This window comes from Merops nubicus, unplaced genomic scaffold (genome assembly GCF_000691845.1).
Source record: "Merops nubicus isolate BGI_N331 unplaced genomic scaffold, ASM69184v1 scaffold9654, whole genome shotgun sequence".
NCBI classification, from domain to species: domain Eukaryota; kingdom Metazoa; phylum Chordata; class Aves; order Coraciiformes; family Meropidae; genus Merops; species Merops nubicus.
In genome coordinates this window covers 24,529-46,868 of record NW_008606183.1, presented here as the reverse complement: position 1 = coordinate 46,868, position 22,340 = coordinate 24,529, and the positions used below count along the sequence as shown (strand labels likewise).

Genomic DNA, 22,340 nt, shown 5'->3' with positions numbered 1-22,340 from the left:
TCCCCCCGGCGGTGCGGGAGCCCCCGAGGCCGCCTGGCTGCAGCGCCCGCGGCGTGGGTGCACTTTAAAAGCATGGGGAAAAATAAAGAGATAAACAGCCCCGGAGAGTCAGGGTGAGATCTGCTCCAGCATCAAGAGGATTTCAGGGGTTCCAACGTCTAGCAGTTTTTCTAAGAGGTGCCTATCAGTACTGTGATAACGGTTATTTCAGTAAAATTTCAAGTAGAAGTCTTTCTTGCTTTGCTACTTAAGCTGAAAGAGTTTTGCAGCAGGGACTATTTTGAGCTTCAGGGGGGTATCTGACTTTTTACACTCCTTTAGCACAAAGAGCTGATGAGTCTGGGTGAATAGCATACTAAATAGTGACACTGTTGTCATGGATCTGATTTTTTTCCAAAACAATGTTGAGAATACGGAATAACTTGGTTTGAAATACTGAGTACTTTACAGTGTTATGTCAAGTACAGAATGTACAAGAACAGAAATAAGAAAACAGGCTCTTTGATTCAGCAGACAAAGATTCAACAGCTGAGAGTTAAAACTTAAATTCAGGCCAACAGTGAAGCTGAAGTTTTTAAAAATGACATTCATGAACCACTGGAACAGTGTAGTGTAGGTTGTGATTGACGATGGTCTACTCCAAGTAGGAATGAATTCCAGTAAAGTCTTCCTAAAACATTCTTTTTGTTCTCTTTTAGGTTGGTCCAAAAAAGGAGGTGGCAGAATGTAAGGAAAAGTTTGCAAGCTCAGTGGATCCAACAGTTAGCCAAGCTTTTATGTTAGATCGGGTGTTCAACCCCGAGGGGAAGTCGCTGCCACCTCTGCGAGGATTCAAGTACGCCAGCTGGTCACCCCTGGGCTGTGACGCCAACGGAAGGTGCCTCCTTGCAGCTCTGACCATGGACAACCGGTTGAGCATCCACGCGAACCTCAACAGACTGCAGTGGGTGCAGCTGGTGGACCTGACCGAGATCTACGGGGAGCGTTTGTACGAAGCCAGCTACAGGCTCTGTAAGGCCGACGCTCCCAGGGGAGAGCTGGGGGACTTCCCCGAGTTCCAGCGGCGGCACAGCATGCAGACCCCCGTGCGCATGGAGTGGTCGGGCATCTGCACCACCCAGCAGGTCAAACACAACAACGAGTGCCGGGACGTGGGCAGCGTGCTCCTGGCCGTGCTCTTTGAAAACGGTAACATTGCAGTCTGGCAATTTCAGCTTCCCTTCCTGGGTAAGGAATCCATTACTTCTTGCAATACCATAGAGTCCGGAATAAGCTCCCCGAGTGTCTTGTCTTGGTGGGAATATGAACATAACAACCGAAAGATGAGCGGACTTATTGTGGGGAGTGCTTTTGGACCCGTTAAGATCATTCCTGTCAATCTAAAAGCAGTCAAAGGCTACTTTACGCTGAGACAACCCGTAGTCTTATGGCAAGAAATGGACCAGTTACCCGTGCATAGTATCAGTTGTATTCCTCTGTACCACCCCTACCAGAAATGTAGCTGTAGCTTAGTGGTGGCTGCAAGAGGACCTTACGTGTTTTGGTGTCTCCTCTTGATATCCAAAGCAGGTCTGAACGTCCACAATTCCCACGTGACAGGGCTTCACTCTTTGCCAATCGTCTCTATGACCGCAGACAAACAGAACGGCACGGTGTATACGTGCTCCCTTGATGGCAAGGTAAGGCAGCTGATTCCTATATTCACAGACGTTGCTCTAAAGTTTGAGCACCAGCTGATTAAGCTCTCGGAAGTGTTTGGCTCTGTCAGGACTCACGGAATAGCCGTTAGCCCCTGCGGGGCCTACCTGGCCGTGATCACGACAGAGGGCATGACCAACGGTCTGCACCCAGTTAACAAAAACTACCAAGTCCAGTTTGTAACCCTTAAGACTTTTGAGGAGGCAGCTGCACAGCTCTTGGAATCTTCCGTTCAGAACCTTTTCCGGCAAGTGGACTTGACAGATCTTGTACGCTGGAAAATTTTGAAGGATAAGCATATTCCTCAATTCTTACAGGAAGCACTGGATAAAAAGATTGAGAGCTGTGGTTCCACTTACTTCTGGCGGTTTAAGCTATTCCTTCTGAGGATTTTGTACCAGTCAATGCAGAAAGCTCCCTCAGAGATCATGTGGAGACCTTCACACGAGGACGCAAAAATCTTGGTGTCCGATTCGCCTGGAATGGGCAGCACTGAAGATGATCAAGAGGAGGGAACTTCTAAACAAGCCAGCAAGCAGAGCCTGTGTGACACAGGCAAAGGTACGGACATAGATGACACTGCAGATGATTCTCTGCCGCAGTCAAGTGACGTAGGAGGCCGCGAGCCAATGGAAGAAAAGCTTCTTGAAATACAGGCACACATTGAGGCAGTAGAAATGCACTTGACACGAGAACACATGAAACGGGTGTTGGGAGAAGTTTATCTGCACACATGGATTACAGAAAACACCAGTATTCCCACCAGAGGAGTCTGTGACTTCTTAATGTCCGATGATGGCTATGATGACAGAACAGCACGAGTAAGTGCACCTCTATGCTCTGGGGATTTACAAGTTACTTCTGTCTCCCCCTCCATATCCTTAAGTGAAAATACAACTTTGGGGTGGGAAAGAGAACTGTAATCCAGTCATCCTTGCCAGTCAGCTTCTGTGGAGCATACAGCTTAAGTTGTCCTTCCCTGAAATGACAGAGTAGGAGGGAATGGGAATACAGATGTTGAAATTTGGATCAGGTACAGTAAAGAATAAGCATGCCTGAGTTTTTGTAGGACAAGGGAGAAGACCACGGTTACTCCACTGTTGTTGGTGGGCTTGAAACATGGACTGATTGAGAGAGGTGTTTGTTTTCATGGCTAAATTTACTGAATCTTGCATCTCTACAAAACTAAACGTAGGAGGTATTTCCTCTGGTCAGTTACGTCTGCAATTCTAATTTTAAGAGTTGCAGTATCACTCCCTAAATTATTTATAATTGAACATACTGTGACTGTCCAGGTGGTGCCTCAGGTCTTGTCATTGCTCCATGAACCTTTGGTGCAAAGGCCAGTTACAGAGGGTCAGCCAGTGATTATGTTTTATCAATTAAATCCAGTGATTCAGAACTTTATGCAGAACTTTGAATTAACCAAGCTGACCATCCTTGTTGTAACATACAAAACTACCATAAATAAACAGAACTGAATGCTTGGCCATGATGGGAACTCTTCCCAAACTTGCAATGCCCCAGCTGGAATAAAAGCATGAGTGCAAGGACAGCATCCTGACTATTGCAGTGTGAAGGGTAAGCATTTGTGGAAGGAAACAAGTGATCAGTGAACCTTGCACTGGGCAGTGGAGTTTTCTGAGTATAGATGTCAGAGGAAGCTTCAGTGGGAACATTGCCATCAACCTCCTGGCTCTTAAGACTCGATGACAAGAATGTCTCTGTTTCTGTGCCTCTTTGTATGAGCAGAGAACAATTATTTTCAGCACCCAAGTCTCTGCTGGACTTGGAAGCAAGCAGGGCACACAGCAGGGCCAGCAGTAATCCACTAGGAAAGCCTGCTGGCAGAGCTCTTGTTTGTTTTTTTTTTTTCCTAGCATTGGATTACTATCAATTGAAGGTGTGACAGTTTGCTTTTTTTACCTTGTAAACAGGATTCTTCATTTTAGTGATTAAAAGCTGACTTCCAAATTCTATTTTATCTATTCAGTTTGTGGTCACATTTTAAAGGTCGTTGGGATGTGGTTTTATGTATTGAATAGATAAAGATGAATTGGATCACATAAATGTTCTGCTATAAACATTATGTGTACTCTAAGATGACTGCTGAAGACACACATCCAGGGAATTTCTGAACAGCATTTTTTTTAGTACATCCACTGTGGTGGGCATGAGAACATGGAAGCATTCCTGTGACAGTCAGTGGTGTCCTCTAAAGCACCAAGATTCAGGTTTCTTCATTGCTTTTAAGTTCTGTGTCCCTTTATTGTGGGACAAAGCTTTAGGAGATGGCAATAAAATGAGAACAGTTTACTTACTTATCAATGTATTACATTTCTCAGCCTTTATTGCTTTGAATTGGGTCTTTGCATCCTGTATCATACTCTGAAATCACAACACCCTGAGAGATGCTCCCACCTTTCAGCAGGTGGTTGTCTTGCTGTAAACAATGCTGACTGCTCTGTATTCCCAGGTGCTGATCGGGCATATCTTAAAGAAAATGAACAAACAGACTTTTCCAGAGCACTGCAGCTTGTGTAAAGAGATCCTGCCATTCACCGACCGCAAACAGGCAGTCTGCTCCAATGGACATATTTGGCTCAGGTAATCTGTTCTTGAAGAGATTTTACCCTCCCCTTGATGATTTAAACATACATTCGTAGCTAACCTAATGCACTTGTTCATTGGTTTTAAAATAAAATGCTTTTGATCATCTAACTCTTTTCTTCAAGTAGGGGGAGGATGGGGACAGGGAGAAGGTTAGTGAAGGAAAAAAATCAACCGTGAGTCGTCTGTTGGAGCAGCATGTGAAGGAGGGTTTGTTTTAGTTCAGGATTTGAAAACAAAGTGTCTTAACAAAAGTGATTTGAGATAGTCACACTGAGAAGCACATCTGGAACATGGAGAAAAGGAAGTCTTCCAGCACTGATGTATCAATGCCTGGTGATTGTCCCAGAGGACTTGGCCAGCCAGTAGTTTGTTACAAAGGAAATCATTTACCTGATGTATTATGTGCTAGTTTGGCTAAATGGTCATTGCCTTAAAGACAGCAGGGTTCTTCCCCTAGGCAGTGACCCTCAAGCTTTTTGCCTCTTCTGCTGTCTGCTAAAATTTTTTGGCTGCTGCTGCAACTTTTCTCAGTAATACATTGATTTTTGGCCTTTTCATTATTGTGAACATATGCAATTGGGTGCACTTGTGTAGTTTCATTTACCTGAATTAATAATTCATTTTCATGTTTAATGTGGCTCATTACTGCCCTTGCTTTCTGAAAGCAACATCTATGGGGAACAGAGCCCAGCCTCCAGTCAGGGCATAGGAGCAGGTCACAAACAAGACCCCAAGCCTCTTGATAAAACTGCTTCTCCTTCCACAGGTGCTTTCTAACCTACCAGTCCTGTCAGAGCCTGGTATACAGGAGGTGTTTGCTTCACGACAGCATTGCACGGCATCCCACTCCAGAAGGTAAACTGTTCCTGGGGCCAAAAGCAGCAGGATTATGTATTCTTCAGTTTTATCTGCAAAATGTCTTGGAATTAGTGTTACTGACTTTCCTCTCTCAGGCAATTGCTGTGTGCAGTATTAGCACTCTGTGTTTGACAGTGTCCTGTTGTAGTCCCTGCATTAATGGCATACATTAATTAGAAAGTAGTGGATGCAGACCTTCATTTATAAATCTTATATTTTAATGAGAGCTGGGTAAACACAATCTGTGCTGGAGTGCTACAAAAGTTAGTTTATATTCCAAGCTGAATATATTAACATCCAGTTCTGCAAGAGCTGAGGGTCTTTGACATTCTATTTCAGCGTGAGCTGCACTGATCTAGCACAGGTTAAGAAATAGTTGGCACCTTGCTGGCTTCGGTCCCAAACCTGTCATGTGTACATCTTTCAGAGACAATAACTGCAGGCTGTGGGGGCCAGTCACCCTTTTGGCTTTTCATTTTTCAGAGCTTGAGGAAGAAATGACAAGCTGTGCAAGAAAATGGTTTTCTTGCCAACTGGTACACTTTAAAAAAATCACAGGGTACTTTAACAGTTTGTCTTAAAGCAGAGGTGATCCTTTTCCTCTCCCCATAACGTGTGGGTATTTTGGTTAGCCCTAAGGATCAACTACACAACTTAAACCTCTGTAGAGAGAGGCTGTAAATTTAATTTCCTTCTGTTGGAGAGGGACGAAGAAACAGGAACTAGAGACTCCATTATGTGAAGGTTCCCATCTCAGTTAAGAAAATCAGACCATCACATTAATGGCATGGTGATCCTTTAAATTTTTTTCCTCTATAGCTATTCAGATGAGTGTATAATGATAGAGCATGGCCTGTTTCACCTTAATTTTGTCCCCTACTGGTGTGGGATTTAAACGGGTATTACTTGAGATTTCAAGACAGAAATGCAGTTGGATTCCTCCAAACTCTCTGCTAAACCCACATGATGAATATATACAAACTTTCAGGATTATTGTTTAGCTTGTCCATCTCAGGTGTCAATTCCTGTGTTCATCTCTACCAGCTTTAAACAACTTGTCTTCTTATTTGCAGATCCTGAGTGGATCAAGAGGTTATTGCAAGGACCTTGCACCTTCTGTGACTCTCCTGTGTTCTAGAGAAAAGCTGCGTAAAGATTGAAAGGATTTTCTCTACTGCATAAGCTCCCTTCAGTCTCAAAGGATATAGAGCAGAGGAGTATGGACTTTACTGGAGGGAGAAACATTGTCCACAGCCCTATAAATAGACTGGAGGTTCTAGAAACTCCTCAATTGCAGAGCCCATTCCATGCTCCAGAAACGAGATCACATCTGGAAGAGTGAGTCTGTAAAGCTGTTTGGAAGTGCACCCCATTGGAGCAGCAGCAGCTGGACACGCTTCCTGGTACTGGAAGGGATTCAAAGTCTTAAGCACACAGTGAGAACTGTCCTCTGTGCCCAACGCCTGTGTGACTTCCCAAAAGCTGGGACAGGAACAGTGGAGCTGCCTCTTGAATGGTCTTGGTGGGTAGAGAAGGCTTCAGCTTGTAGCGCTCTCGTTTGCTTCTTAACAAGCACTGGCACTTGCTGCAGAATATTAAACTATCAAAGTAATTTGTGGTTCTAATTTCTTGCAGAGTGAAGCGTGGGCCAGTTACAGCCATATGAAAGAAAGTTGCTGTTATATTAGTTTCCAGTAAAGTCTAGAAGAATAACTGCCTCTTAACTGTTACAACAGTATTGCAGTCAGAAGGGTAATGCTGGCTGCCTGGGTCAAATATGGATCAGTAAGAATAATTTTTAAATGTAATAATTATTAAACTACTAGCAATTAGATTAAACACTAATATATATATAACTTCAATGCTCCTAAGACTCTTGCCCTACTTCCTAAACTAAGATCTAACTATTGCCTAGCTTTTGCCAGTGTGTATGCCTTTATTTTCACTTAACCCTCTACCAACAGGAGTAATCTCTTCCAATGTAACTAACTCAGTTGCCAAAAACACTACAAATTTACCTTATTTTCAATTGAATTCAGAGTCTCCTTCATACAGTTGTTGTTCTGCAGAAGTTCCACACAAAAGTAATCACTCCCAGCTGACAGTTTCTCTTTCCATAATAATGCAGTAAAAACCACAACAAACAAAACACCCAAACCCCACCATAGATAAAATACTATAAAATGTCCACAAGTGGTCTTAGAGCCTGGTGAAGCTATTCTTGTATGACCCTGACTTTCTCACCAAGAGATTGCTAAATAGGCCAATGATGTAGCATGGCTGAGCCCACAAGTTTATTCTGCCTTCTAACTAACTGTCCTATCAGAAAAATACATCCTTCTCTCTTTGGATCTGGTTCTTGAGGGGAGCAGGAGAATCCTTTTCAATTTCCTATGCAGTGTTAGAGGAACAGTACCTCCAAAATGTGTATGGTTATTTGGTACAGTTTGTCTTGTTAACTTAAAACCATGTTGTCAAACAATCCAAAGTTTATGTACTTACATGACTCAGAGTACCAATCCCAACAGGCAGATGTGTTGCCCTGTTTGTGATTCATGACACTTCTAATGGTGTGTGAAGTGTTCTACAGCTATCTGAGAAATCAAGGAGTTGTCCTGACAGTATCAGTCTCCAACAGTGCATGTGTGGATTGGTGCTTAAGTTCCCTTGATTCAATGACTATGCATATTTTCTTAATGTTCCTTTTCCTTCAGTAAGCTAACATTGAACTGAGTCAGCCCTCCTTACTATTCATGTTTCATGCATTAAGCATGATAGTGCTTTGACTGAGAATATTAATATAGTAGCCTAGGACAGCAGAAGCACATTCATCTGTAAAATAATTAGCCTTGTTTGTAAATATCCTTGGAAGTGACACCATAATTGTATTAAAGAAATGTTTAGTTTTTTATTGCTGTGCATTGAAAATTGAAATTACATCAGTGTGTCTGCAAAGAAAGAAAATGTAGAACGTGATAGCATCTAGTAAAACAAAGAGTAACCTTGCTAGCTACTGTGTGCATAGTTTGGGGCCAGGTACTGTACCTGGGGCAGCATTTATCTTCTTCCATGTGCTGATGGGGTTTGGGGAACAGAACATCAGCTTCCAATATGAGCTGAAGAGGTTTATGCATGGTGGTAGAGAGAACATCCCACTTGCAGTCTTGTCCAGGCAGCCCTGACCAATTCATCAGTAATTGTCCAATTCAGCAACTCATCCGACTATGGAAGAGGTGAGAGAGCTCTCTAGGACATGTGAAAATGCTTTTTAAAAAGGTCAAAGAACATTTGGTCAAAGAAATAACTGAATTTTTTTTTAAACCATCACTGGTCCTTAAGGGTATTTTTACCTGTCATAGGCTCCATTAGTATAGCAGTAACATTTACAGTAACATTTCACTTCTGATGCTGACATCGCTGGGTTCTTCTGCCCAGCTGGCAGCTGAGACTTCCTTCAGGAAACCTTTTACCTCTCTTGGGCTCATGACTTGCAGTTCTGGGCTCATGGCAGTTAGTCCTGCAGTGTTATCCCTCACGTTGTCCTGTCACAAGCTGCTTTCATCCCAGGGGAGTGGGTGAGGAAGCAGTGGCTGCTGCCCAGTCCTGCTGCTACTCAGCTCATCACGGAGCTGTCCAGTACTAAAGCCCCACCTGTTCTGAGACACCAAGTGAGTGTTGGAAGAATAACACCCACAAAATCAGGGTTTCTCTCACTATGTTTTTTGCCCTAAGTTTTGCAAGATACCTCAAATTTAAGTGACTAGCTGAAGGCTCTCCTCAGCCTCTTCACTCTGGGGGTTAGCACTCTGGCTGTTTATGGTGCCTCATCTCCAGAGGAAGAAGAACACTCCAGCAGAGACCAGGCAGTTCTTGATGCAGTGTAGCTTTTGGGTTTTGTTTTGTTTTTGAAAAGGATTAATAATTAATTAATAGCCAGAGATGCTGTGTTCTGTGTCTGAAGCTTGTGTGTCATTGTCATTGATACACAGCTTCTGAGAGCATTTGATTTGCTTCTAATGCTGATATCAAGAATTAATCCCTCCTCCAAAGGGGTAAAGACATCCAGGCTAATCCTGGGTGGATGGACAAGCAGAACAGCCCCGGGCTGTACAGCTTCTTAGTGCCTTGGTGCTAGATGCCATTGTTTGAACTAAGGTGAAGGTTTGGGATTACAAGGACTCATCTTGGGTCTCCAAACTACACCCGCTCTGGAGTTGGTGACAGTGGAACTTGTTGCTGCCTTTCACTTCACTTCAGCTGTGGGTTGGGGACTTCAGCCATCCTTTCCTTTTGTATGTTCTCCCATCCTATTAATCCTACTGTGAATTTCTACAGAGGAAATATGGTTGCTAATGTATACATACAGACATGAAATATTTCCCTGATTTTCTTAATCTTAGCAGGTTTTCCACTGCCTAATGTATCACCAGTGATTATGGGCAGCATAACACCATTTATTCTATCCTCATTAAGGGCTTCTTGACATAAAAGAACTGAATGCAAACATTTATAGTCCTAGTTAAAGGCTAACAAATCACACTTGTGCTGCTAGGCCCTAAACTACCATTTACAGGAGACTTGTTTGCACACGTTTAGTTTCTGAAGTACCAAGCCCTTCCTCTGCGACTTGCCCAGTTCATGAAGCAGTGGGCAGCCTTGCAGGGACCACTGCTGGAGCCTCAGCTCCCACCTACAGGCATGGCTGGCATCAGAGAAGGAGGAATCCCTGCTCCTCAGAGCCCTCACCACAGAGCAGGCTGGGGATAATCTCTAGGTGACAACATCTAAACTTTGTGCTCCAGACAGACGTGCAAGGCCAGGTAGATGTTTCTATGTATGGATTACCTTCAAGGAGTCAGGATGGTGGCTGCAGGATGAGGAAGGTGCCTCTTCCCTCTGCCTTTCTGCATGAGTGGAGCTGGGTGCATTGGCAGGAGACCACCACGTGCCCACTTCCTACTGCCAATCACAATAAAGTGCTTGTTGGCATTTTACAGCCTAGTTTATACTGTTCATTGAATTCTTTCTGGCAATCACCTTATGTCATAATAAACTTCAAAACTGCTGCAGAGCACTAGTTCATTTTTTTGCAACTGGAAGCAAGGACAACAGCAGTCTGAGCCTCAAAGTGTTCGTAGTCATGGCAAAAGACAAATTTATAGTAAGCATCTAAATTAACTGCAAGAAGGTGTTCATGGGTTCTCAGTAAACAAAGCTGTAATGCTCCAAGTAATTATCAATACCATGTCTGTCCTCATCTCCCTTGTGTTCCATTTTGAAGCTTTCTATCAAGCTTGCAAATGCAGAGGTTATACTCCAGACTTACACTGAAGTGGGTAGGGTTTATTCTTTAACCAGGACTCGTACAAATGTCTGCCAGTTTATAGCTCTGCTGGGAAACACTGGCTTGGAAAACTGCTCAATTCCCTCCACGTGGCTAAAGAAGGACAACTTGAGCTTGGCTTTGTTCATCTGGAGTCCTGCTTTACCTGTTGAAGATGCAGGAATCTTAACAAGATGGAGTGAAGCCTTCCCTTGGGAGTCTCAAGCCAGGATAGTTTTTCACAACTTGCAGAGGTCAGTGTGTGGACAGAGCTTCAGTTTTCACTTTAAGTGAGGACAAGCTCGTGTACATACTCTCAATTTCTGTCTGTGTTCATCTTTGGCTGTACTCAGTTCTAACTTACACTTTACACTGGAAATGTTCCCAGACCCTTGGGTGTCAGCTGGAATATTCTTATTCCGTCCCTGGTTTTTAATGCTAACTCAGTTTTTAGGACTTTTCACCCAAAAGACCTGGAACTCCTGCTGCTCTGTCATGATCCAGGCAGTGACCTCAGGAGGGTCACAGTTGTCCGTGGATGATTGTTTTCCTTCTTGCAACACGGCTGGTACACGGGGCCCCTGTTGGCATTAACTACACTGGAGTTTGGGGCAGAAAGTGGAGTAATTCCCTGTGCTGTCCTAGGCTGCAGCTGAATCAATCCACATGTGAATATTTGGAGCATCCTCATCACAAGAGGACTCTCACACTACTGAGAACCTGCAGCAGGAGTTACAGGGCTCTGCCAGCCCTGCAGCATTCAGCTTCACCACAAAAGCAGGAGGCCAGCCCTGAAAAGGGAAAACCCAAGAGCCATCCAAATGAGGTTCAGAGGAGAGTTTAATTTAATTGCTCTGCTGATCTAGTTGATCTCTTCACACTACTTTAATTCCATCCTGGGGTGCAGTGTCATAGCTGGTTGACCACGCAGTCGCCAGGCTGAATGAAAAGGAAAGTTGAGTTTTAATCTTTAGTTTCTGGGTTTTTCCTTTGACAGTTAGTTCATGGGAGGGTCTGGCAAAGTTGCTGTGAATATTGATGCTGTGTATATAACCTGTTTTGTAAACATGAAGTAAACCTGGATGAATGTTTTGTATACTGCGACAGTAGCACTGTAATCCTGCTCCTTTTTTTATTCTCAATAAATAAATAAACTACTTGTTTGTAATGTCTGTATTTTAAGGGACTGCATTCCTGGGAGGTGTGTGGGGTGCTGTGAGCTGAGATTGGCAAGAAAGAGCAGTGTACTTAAGCACTCACTTTGCACTTAATAAATAAATAAGCAGCTTAATAATAAAAATCCCACTGTGGCCACTGTCAGAGAACCCTGGTGGTGAAACCTGGGAGGAGAGCTGGGGTCTGACAGTACCCCCCAGCCACACAAGCATTCCCTTCTCCTTGCCAGCACAGGCTGAACTCCTTTCCCTGCCCTCCTGAGCAGCCACGTGGCAACGCTCCAGCTCCAGCAAACAACTCGACTAAAGAACCAACTCTCTCTGATGAAAGGGGCCTGACATCACCTCTTCTTTTGTCCTGTAGAATCAAACGGTTCTTGTTGCAGAATGAGGAGACTAACACAGGAGAGCAGACAATTTTCTAAGCATGTGTGACAAGGTAAGAGCCACCTCTCAGGTTTGGTTTTAGCGACTGCAACACAGAATGGAAGTAGCAGGGTCATAACTACAGCTCGCTCCTACTCCAGATCAACTCAGCCCCAGCTGCCCCTCTGGAAAGCAGAACCAACACACAGGAACCTGCTGAGCCCCTCTCTGCTCCAAACCAAGTCTGAGGACCTGTACAAACACCTTGATGGCCTTTCCTTCATTACAGTTCCACAGCTCCTCATGAACAGATGGTGGCAAAACTAGTTCAGTTTAAGGTTTTTGTGCTGGCATCCTCACCCAAGCCCTCTAGGGAAAGCTGAGAACGCACAGGAGGCAGGAGGGGAAATCTTCCAAGAGCTACAAGGGGTCCCTGCAGAGAACCTGTGCTGGAGGGTTGGGGTTCCTGCCTGGGGTGTTCGAGCATCATTCCACCCAGTGCACTGAAGGATCTATTGTTTGGTGGGCGTGAAAGTTTGGGCAACAGTTGGACATGCTCATCTTGCTGCTGGGCTACATAATTAACAGCATAATAGATGGGGTATAGCACAACCTCCAAGCAGCCCTCTCGGCAGAGCCTCCTTGGGAAGCAGTGATGGAAGACATCCATTCCCAAACTGGGCAAGCTGTACAATAAGTAACGTCTGGTCCCCGCTGCGCTCCTACCACCTCCTCTTTACCTTGTTTTTCTCATTGCTCAACATTTGTTTTGCCAGAATAAGATGCTAATAAAATCAAGCGTAGTTACCAAATTGGTTTTCAAGTGTTGCATTCCAATTATAAAAGCCTAATTCCTCCTTCCACCCACTGAACCTTTTTGGTATTAACAGGCTTTACTATGCAAAGTGATGCAGGGGCTGTTTCATTTACAGTAATTAAATGAATGTCAATTGTTTTAGTTGTTTCTGAGGGAGAGTTCTACATAAGTATTAGCATGTTCTGCTAACCCTTACGTTCTGCACTTCAGGCCTGCTGCAGACCCTTGGGGGTTGACCATTGACCTGAGACTCCGTACCCAGGCATGCCAAGTGCATCTCAATGAGATGAGCTCTTTTTCTCAGTTTCTATGGAACCAGCAGAGCAGAACTAATATAGCGTCCGCATATAGATGAAAGAATGAAGAGGAAAAAGGGCTTTACAGCTAAATTAATTAAGCAGATGTACCTGTCTAATTAAAGATGCGCTGTCCCTTTTGTACCCTAGCTGCAGTACAAACAGTATTTAAATACACTCTCTATCCATTTCATCTATCAAAATATTTAGTAGGAACACTCAGATGAAGGTGATATTAGCAAGATGAGCTTCCCATGTATTATTAATAGAAGGGCTCCCAATTATGCATGAATGCTACAGCATATCTTTATAGCAACAGCATAAAACCCAGCTGCCCAAGTAGGTTACCAAACAGCACATTTGTAACAGGTAGGACTGTTATAAATGCCCTTGCCCAGCTTTACACAAGGGCTTGTGGCTGGGCCCCATGCCATGGGAGCAGCCTCTGCCTCCTGCTACGAGCTGGAGTTTCTCAGCACAAGAGGCACAGAGGACTCGGCTTGTGTTGCTGGTGCCAGAGGATTTGGCTTTCTTAGATTTCAAAGGTATTTATTCTGAGATTTTTAAAGCTGCCCTCAAGGCTAGAAAGTCTCATTTCCATTCACCAATCCCCCCCCCCAAAGGTATTGCAAATTCTGACCTTAAAACTATCCCAGAATAATACAGTATCCCCATAGCCATCTAGATAACCAGGATCTTCCCAGCTGAATTTACTCTACAGGTGCAAGGAGGAAATGTGGCACATACATCTCTACAGCACTCCACACAGACCTAGACAGGCACAAAGACAGCAACAAAGACCCAAACTTCTTTACAACAACAGGATCAGAGAAGTCACCTAATGCCAAAATGCTCCTGGTGGCCTGTACTCTCTGAAAGGAGAGGGTGTGAGCCTCCTGCATCTTCCCAGACACAGAGGGCTCCAGGAGAAACCTCAAGCTTCTCCTCATCCACTGGTCAAGGGGAATTCACATTCATACCCAAGGGAGAAATAGGAGACATAATAGAGGCATCAAACTCAGTGCTCCTCTGGATCACAACAACAAATCACACCCCTTCCTTAGAAGCATCAAGGATGTGCACTTCCTTAGCCAGAGTCTGAGCTAGCTAACAGAGCACTGTGCTTTTCACCAAGGATTTTCCTATTAAAACACTTACCTGAGCATTTACTGCTGCCAGATCAAAAAAATCCCTGGGCCCCAACTTGTCCAGCCACAGCTCAGTCAAGGCAACCACAGCCTAGAAGTCTCACCTTTGAGGAAAACAGGATTTAGTAACCTATCCACTCCTCCAGCTTGTTATGTCCTTAATTGGGTTCTAAAAGTGATGAACCTGCAGCCAGTTTTCTATGGCTCCAGAGATTTCTTCCAGCTGCTCTCAGTCTTTCTGCCTGGCCATGGGGTTGGGCTGCAGAACAGGGTGATGGGGATGGCTGGTGCATCTGCAGATGTCTTTGGGGACAGTGTGCTGCAGAGCTGGAAGCTTTGGTTCTATGTTCTGCTGTGTTTGCTGGCAGCAGAGTGTAGCAGCGAGGTAGCCAGGTAGTGCCTGTTTGGTTTTGATGGGGACAACTGTGTGAATTAAGACACAAACACATCTAATAGCTTTAATACTCCAAACTGGCTTCACATGTATTACATAGTTAAGACAGAACTACCATTCAGTGAATCACAGAATCAGAAAAAGATATTTGAGTCAAACCCAGGAACATCCCTAGCCACAGTGCTTCATACCTTGGATCACTAAACAAAAGCCAAAAAAGTTTCCCATAAAGCACTATATCTTATCTATACTTCACTCAGCCTTGGTGAGCTTCCAATTTAACACAGCTTGGCCAACTTCTTCTCCACATGTGATAACCTCCCACTTCAGTGACTGGACTGCAAACGTTACAGGGAAAAGTTTCAAATCAACTATGCCAGAAAGCTTCTGTATTAATTACAAGCTTTTTGATTTTTTGCATGGAAGGGGCTTAATGATACAGCTTTCTATAAACTCAAAGACAACATGAGGGTCTTGGTCAGCATTGACGTAAAAGGCATCTCCATAAAATTCCTCCAGTTCTTTGACATTCCTGTAATAGGCTTCCACACGCTTCCCAATGTTTTCTTCCATGTCTCTAGGGTTCTGCCTGAGACGGGCTTGGATCTTGGGTGTGGGGGCTGGTCTGAACGTGGTGTGGTATCTGGAGATGAGATACAAAGGCCACTGCTTCAGTTCAAGTTGAGGACACAAAGGCCATTTCCTAAAATACATTTTTGCTTGCCACAGTTCTTTGGAAGTGCTTCTTTCTACTCTAGGTTGGGGTTATAAAACAACGACTAGAAATTTCAGGGCAAGTAATCTGTCATTCCTCCCTCAAGAATCCTGGATACTCAAAAGCCAAGAGTATCTCCTGAGGTGACATGGGGAGAGTGCTGCTACTGTTGATATAGTTTACACAAGGTGTGGAGAAGTCCCTGTTATGTGCCCAGGGCTCCAGGTTCAGAAGAAGCATTTCCAGATCTGTGGCAGATCCAATCCCAAGGTAACATGACTTACTTGTAATCTTTGATTCCTGTCTTTAAACAAGCCTCTAAAAAAAGCCTAACCTTAAACCTTAGCATCTGTTTAACATCTTCACTGTGATTTATTGTTATGCTGATGCTGGGCATCAGTCAAGAAGAAGCTGCCAAACTTGAGTGCTTTCACTGCATTGAATCAGTGAAGCCCAAACAGCCCTGTGGCCAGGCACTGCTGAAGGACCTGTAACATAAAATGTGCTTAAGGCCCTCAGACATCCCTGCCAAGATTCAAAAGTGCAGCAGTGGGGCTGGGATCACCAATATTATCCAATTTTTAAAGTATTCCCTCTTAGCTGGCACGTGGCTGAGTGCTTGCAGCAATGGGCAGATGGCCAGTGGCAGCACAGCCCTCGCTTGACAGTCTCCAAATCACCACAAGGTCGAGCTTTAAAGCCAGGTATGCTTCCTCCTGGTAAGCCACTGCAAGTAGGGTTAATACTGTTACTGCTGAAGATCACTGGGAGAAGAGAAGAGGACATAAATACTCAACCTTGGTCTCTATTTCTGGGTGGACAACAGGTCGAGTATAATCGTTCACATCATTTTATTATAGCTGAAGATAAAAAGAGGATAATTCACTCTGAGGTAGGTTTTGGTTATTTCTGTTTTCCAAGTTTTGGCTTCCCTGAACTCTCATCTGTAGGTTCACTCAGCCAGGCAGCAGACTTCGGCAAGACAGGATTTTCCTGGAGGGATCCTGCAGTGGTGCTGCAGCCCAGCTCAGTCTGCCCAGAGAGCTGACACCAAAAAGAATTCTGACAACATCTCTGCATCGCCAAAAGCTCCCAACAATCACCACAAGCTCTTTGGCAAACATGTATTTAAATTTCCTGCCATGGTAAAGCATTGCTTCTGAGTAAATGTCACCCATGCCCTAACACAAAACCCCTTTATCCCTCTTCATGTACAGCCAAATTTTCTGATGCTGTTGGGACAGATGCAAAACTGAGGACAGAAGCAGAGTCTATGTCTCTGCACTACAGATCAACGATGTGGACACAGAGTTCATCCCACATCAGGATTCTTCAGAGCCCAGCTGAAGGCCACCCTCTTCACAGCACTGCAGCCAGCAGTGAAGGTTTAACATAATGCTGAGGATTAGATACAGCATCTAGAACAATTCAATTCACAATGAATTTCGAAGGCATAAAACCCAGAGTTTGGAGGGAAGAAGCGTGTTAACTGGAGCAGATACTGAGCAGGCTAATCCTAATGATAAGAAATGCAAAGAGGTGTGAATGATTTGCTTCATACTGCTCATTTCTTCTGAACAACTGCATTGCTTATTACTAAAACAAAGAGAACATCAGTGTTGCTGTCACGAGTTAATGTTGCACCTCAAGTGAGATGTCTGAATAATCATGTATCACTTCGGGACAAATCCAGTATTTATGGCCTTAATCCTTGAGGTTTCAGTATTTGTCTTTGATTCAATAGGATGTGTTTAACCATTAGGGAAGTAAAATAGTGTTTTAAAATTTGAGTGTGGAGACTCGTAAAAACAGAGCACAAATGAAGTTGCAAATCCACACCAATTCCAGCAGGTGTTTAGGAAGGTGTTTCACTGTTACCTGTTCCCCAAAAAACAAGGCTGGAGAACAGTAAACCTGAAGGTCACTGGTGAAACAAGGCAATGTGACTGCCAGTGAGATGAGCTGCCACGTTTGAGAACCCAGTCTCACAGTGACTCAGTGACTCAAACGAGTTTGCTCTACTGAGCAGGAAATACATTAATATCTCACAGCAGACAGAACCATCACGGGAGCAAGGGGAAGCAAAATGCAGCAAGTTTTCCATTTTCCCCAGCTGGGATGCCTTCAAAACTCCCATGGGAATGTCTGAAAACCATCTGCACTTAGGCTAGGTTTCAGACATCTTCCCTCAGTGTTATTCTACCAACCAATTTAGTTACTACTAAAACGTTAGACCTGAGCTACTTACTGTAGATTTCAGGCTCTGAGATTTTAAAGTGCCCTATTTGAGAACAGGAGCAGGTAGGTGGGTTGGTGCTTGAGTAGCTATGAAAGTTTTAACCTCTCTTTTAAGGAATCCCTAAGTAAGAGCACAATATTCTCAAGTTTCCTTAGATTTCTAAATCTACCTGGTGCTTTTATCTCACTGGCAGTCTTGAAACATGTTAAACATCAGACATGAGTGCTAACCTTTCCCCAGTGATGGGATCAGTCCTCCGCTGAGACAGTCGTTCCATGATGGATTCATAGGGAAGATTAAAGAAAAATACCCTATGGAGAACATAACAATTGAGTGCATTAACATCCAGAGAACATCACTTGTGACCTTCAGAGTATGAGATAATCCTTACTCAAAGGAACAGCACACAGAAATGTGGAAGTGACAATAGCCCTCAAACCTGCAGCATCAGAAAACGTTGGCATAGGCACAGGACCTCTCTTCTCTGGTTCTACTCTTCACAGCTTGTTTAGTCTCCAAGATCATCAAGGCAGAGACTCTCTGACACACAATAAATGTGGTGCTCTTTGCTGACAGGGCTTAACAGACAATACAGCGTGGACATCAGCAACTGAACTACAGCTGGAGCTGATCTCAGTCTGTTGTAGCTCGCTCACAGTCCAGCAGTTACCTCTGCACTTCCTCTGGGTCCAGCTTCTCAACCCAACCAGCAGATATAATTACAATGACATTCTGAAAAAGGTAAATAAAAAACTGCTGCTGTTCCTGCCAAGGACAGAAGAGCCTCTCTGCCAGTATGATGCATTCTTCCCTAGTAACTGCACTGCACAACGCAGCACCCATGAAAGGGATTTTCCTCTTGCTGTTTTAGTCCACTTTTCCTTGCCTCCCCACACAGCCCCACAGTGTGAGTCCTCCTGTCTCCCACTCCTCTCCTGCATCCTTAAAGGCAGAATGAGAAATAAGACATCATATGTGCCACGTTTCAATGCTGACAATTCCCTGTCCCTCCCATTAGCAGTGACCTGTGGAGAACGGTGCCAGGGAATGGAAGGCAGCTCAGTACAGCACAACCCACTAGACAATCAGCTTTGTTGTTGAAAGAGGAAACATTTTTGCTTGATTTTAAGACCAAAATCTACGATTCACATTGAGTCTGAAGAAGATCTAGTTGCTCAGCACCTTAAAAAGTCAGACCCTCAGTGCCAGAGGGTTCCATGCTATGAACAGCTTTTCACCAGAGGATGGGGTGGGACTTGCCTCCTCATTTCATACAGCTTACACAAAAGCCCTGATCTGAATGAAGGATGCAGAACCAGAGAACAAGATTCACCCCAGTCATGTGTTCATCCACATTGCCTCCTCCTTGGCATTTTGGTTCATTCACTGGTCCTGTTCATTCATGGTTCTGTTAATTTTATGTTCTAGTTCAAAACTTCTTCAGCAGAAAATTCTTGACAAACTGCTGAGAATGAGCAGATGTGAGTCCCCTGTCCCCTGGCTATGGGAGACTAAAGCAGATCTAGACAAAGATCACATTCAATTAGTTCAACAAAAGAAAAAGAAGGCTCCTTTGAAAACTTACAAAAATAAACTTCTACCAACTGAGCATGGCCTGAAGGCTGTAAATACATCTTTCTTTATAGCACACCTTCTCCCGCTGCTGCCTTCAAGGCCAGGCTTCCTGTTTTCAGTTTTGTCTGCCTCTCACAAAAGATACTGTATGCCTTAGACACTCACCAAAGGAACATTTTACACTGACTGGGTGGGATCAGACCAGATGAAAGGCTGAGCTTTACCTTGGCATGCACATAGCAGATTACTAGAATCCCTTGTAGGATTTAAAGTTATGAAAATCATCTCTCTTTTCAAATGTTTACAGATAATGACTTCTATTCACACTGTGGTAACAAAACAGAAGCCAGGAATAAAACATTCAAGATCTCGGAGATTCCAAAGACAGGAAGGGAACAACAGTTCCAACACTCTTTTATCCCTTACACTCTTAACATTTTGTTTTCCTTTGTTTCTCTTGCCCAACAATGGCACAAAAACGTGATTGTCAGAACAGGTAACATCTGATGATATGTCTCAAGATGAATATTCTAGTAGATAGGAACAACGTTTATACAGTCATGATAATTGATACGGCTTCCTATTATATTCTGAAATAAACAAAACCACTAAAGGATTAGAACCTGGCATATCAAGAAAGCTTGTCGTAATTCATAGTTACTAACTCAAAAAGTATTATGGTATTTGAAACAGAAGAGCCTAAAAAACTCCACTTAAAAAGCTGCCAACAAAATGAACTCTGAAAGGCTTGTCTGAGATTCCCTTCTTTTTATACAAGATGCTTCTTATTATCCAGCCTGGTGTCACCATTAAAGAAGAGTGTAGGGGGAAGATGTGGGAGTATAGACATCCCTGCTAATATGGATTTTTTTTACCCACTTGCATTGTATAATGGCACACACAGAATATATGAGACAACAGCACAGCCTCCTAATGCAATGGTCCTTGCAGTGGAGGGTGGGATGCCTCACCCTGCCACACCACACACCTACAGATAAGAGACAGCAACACTCCCCAGGGCTGTCAGTTCAAAATCGTTCAGAAGCAGGGAAAAAAAGATGAAGGGGAAAAACACTGACAGAACTACCGTCTAGACTTAAAATACTTCCAATTAGAAAGCTTTATTTTCATTTTGAAGGAGACACGTACCACACACGGCCTATTATGCAGCCCCAGGGGGCTTACTCACAGGAGTAATGCCTATCTACAAGTATGCACTCTCCGTGAGGTGTGTATGATACGTCTCCTTCAGCTCCTCAAGGTATTTCTGAGCAATGTTTTGCCCATGTCCCTCTCTCAGGCTACTGTGACTCTGATCACGTAACAAACTCGATCCTCCCACTGTCCAGGCATCACTGATTGTTGAATTTCTCTTGAAAATCCTCATACAATAGAAGGCTGCACCCATGACCTTGATGCAGCATTGACAGCAGTAACTGGAACAACTCCCTACAAGTACTGGATACATCTCCAAGCAGAGCTTGGCCCCTTTCACATCCTAACTGCAATTTTTCTTACATAAATGCATCCTCTGTAAAGCTTGCTTTAGGAATCAGCCAGGCTCTGCAGGTTGTAATGTGTCACAACTTCTATCAAGGGGAAATATGAAACAAGTTGTCATCAGAACTGGTAGACAAGGAGGTGAGGAAACACAGCCTCATATCAAAGTATACTACATTATCCTGCTAGATTAGCATCCAGCACAGCTCCTCTTTCAGAGCTGGCAACAGGTAAATAACGTCAGTCAGCAGCAACACGAGGTGTGCACTGGGGAGGGCTGGGCAGAGCTGAACCCTCCTGCACCACAGGCTCAGCACCCATCAAAGTAGCAACCAAAAATCAGTGGCATCCTGTTACAGCCTCATACTCTGTGGGGTGTAACTGGGTAGAGCTTCCCAGCCCAGGTTTCCAAGGGCAAATGTCCCCCTAAGTACCACTGAGTGGCAACGTTGCTGCTAGATGCAGGACTGAAGCCAAGTGATGGGTGAGCAAAGCTCTGTCCTCTCTCCTTTGCTGTGTCTCCCAGGAGAGGAAGGTGGGACAAGGTGCAGTCCTGTCAGCTCGCTTTCACAGATAATAAAACCAGGAACACAAGTGTTAAAAGGAAAGAAAAATCTTGTGTCAGTCCTGCCTCTTCCTCACTGTACTTGCCATCACTTGGCTGTCACAGCTTTCAGATAGATTAACATTCAACAGATTAATAATGCTGATGACTCCTCCACTGTGTTCCTAGTCAAACGAGAACTAGTTGCCTTTGGTTGACAATGAAATAGATAAGGCCTCTACCAGCTGGAATATAACATTGTTTTCCTACCAGCCATCTGGCATTCCAAAAGGGTATTCCAGTCACTTCTGGCTTCTGACTATTCAGACAGCATCGTCCGAGATCCTGGAGGTCACCAAGTCCTCCTGATGACCACCCTTCCCAGGCAGAGAGAGAAGGTAGAAGTATGGGTGGTAGAAGTTTTACTTTACACCTGACCATGACACACAGTTTTTGGAAAAATGTGTCACCACCACATAATAAGTGAATAAAGGTCCTTTTGACCTACACAACAGCATTTGTCTACTCCTGAACTGCATTTGTTCCAGATGGCAACCAACCTAGTTAAGCCAAGTTATTAACAACAGTGCTCAGAGTTATCCTCAAGAGAATATTTTTGATGTTGGTTTTCTTGTTTTATGGCCATAATGTCACTGACCTAAAGCACCTATAATAGAAAAATTATGAGTGTTGCCATAAGCCACATCCTTCCACTGTAGTCTAAACACAGCTCTTTTATAAGGCTGACCTAGATGGATCCAGATGTTGACTGTTCTAGGCCTGAGCTATTTACTTTGGTCAGATTCCCATCCTTGGCATTTCCCATTACCTGGAGTTGCTCTGGATTGACATTGGTGGAGGGGAACCCAAGCCAAGCCCTTTTTGTAAAATCATTGCCTGTGACATTTGACCTATAGCATTAAATCTAATTGAATTCATACCTTGTTTTCATTTCAGGATGAAATGACAATGCAACATGAACCTGGGACAGAATCCTGACTCCCTAGCTGGCTTTTTAAAAACAGAGACTACTGCCTTGCTTGTGGCTCTACCAGGGCCAGATCAAGCCTTGCAACAAA

At 43.9% G+C, this 22,340-nt stretch overlaps 1 protein-coding gene across 1 annotated transcript; it reads left to right on the top strand.

Moving 5' to 3' along the window:
* Positions 1–704: 704 nt before the first annotated feature.
* Positions 705–6,361, top strand: GTF3C4 (general transcription factor IIIC, polypeptide 4, 90kDa). Its single transcript, XM_008939568.1, has 4 exons — positions 705–2,519; positions 4,175–4,305; positions 5,078–5,166; positions 6,243–6,361. The coding sequence occupies exons 1-4, from the start codon at positions 777–779 to the stop codon at positions 6,305–6,307; spliced, it is 2,028 nt and encodes a 675-aa protein (XP_008937816.1). The 5' UTR covers positions 705–776; the 3' UTR covers positions 6,308–6,361.
* Positions 6,362–22,340: the final 15,979 nt, after the last annotated feature.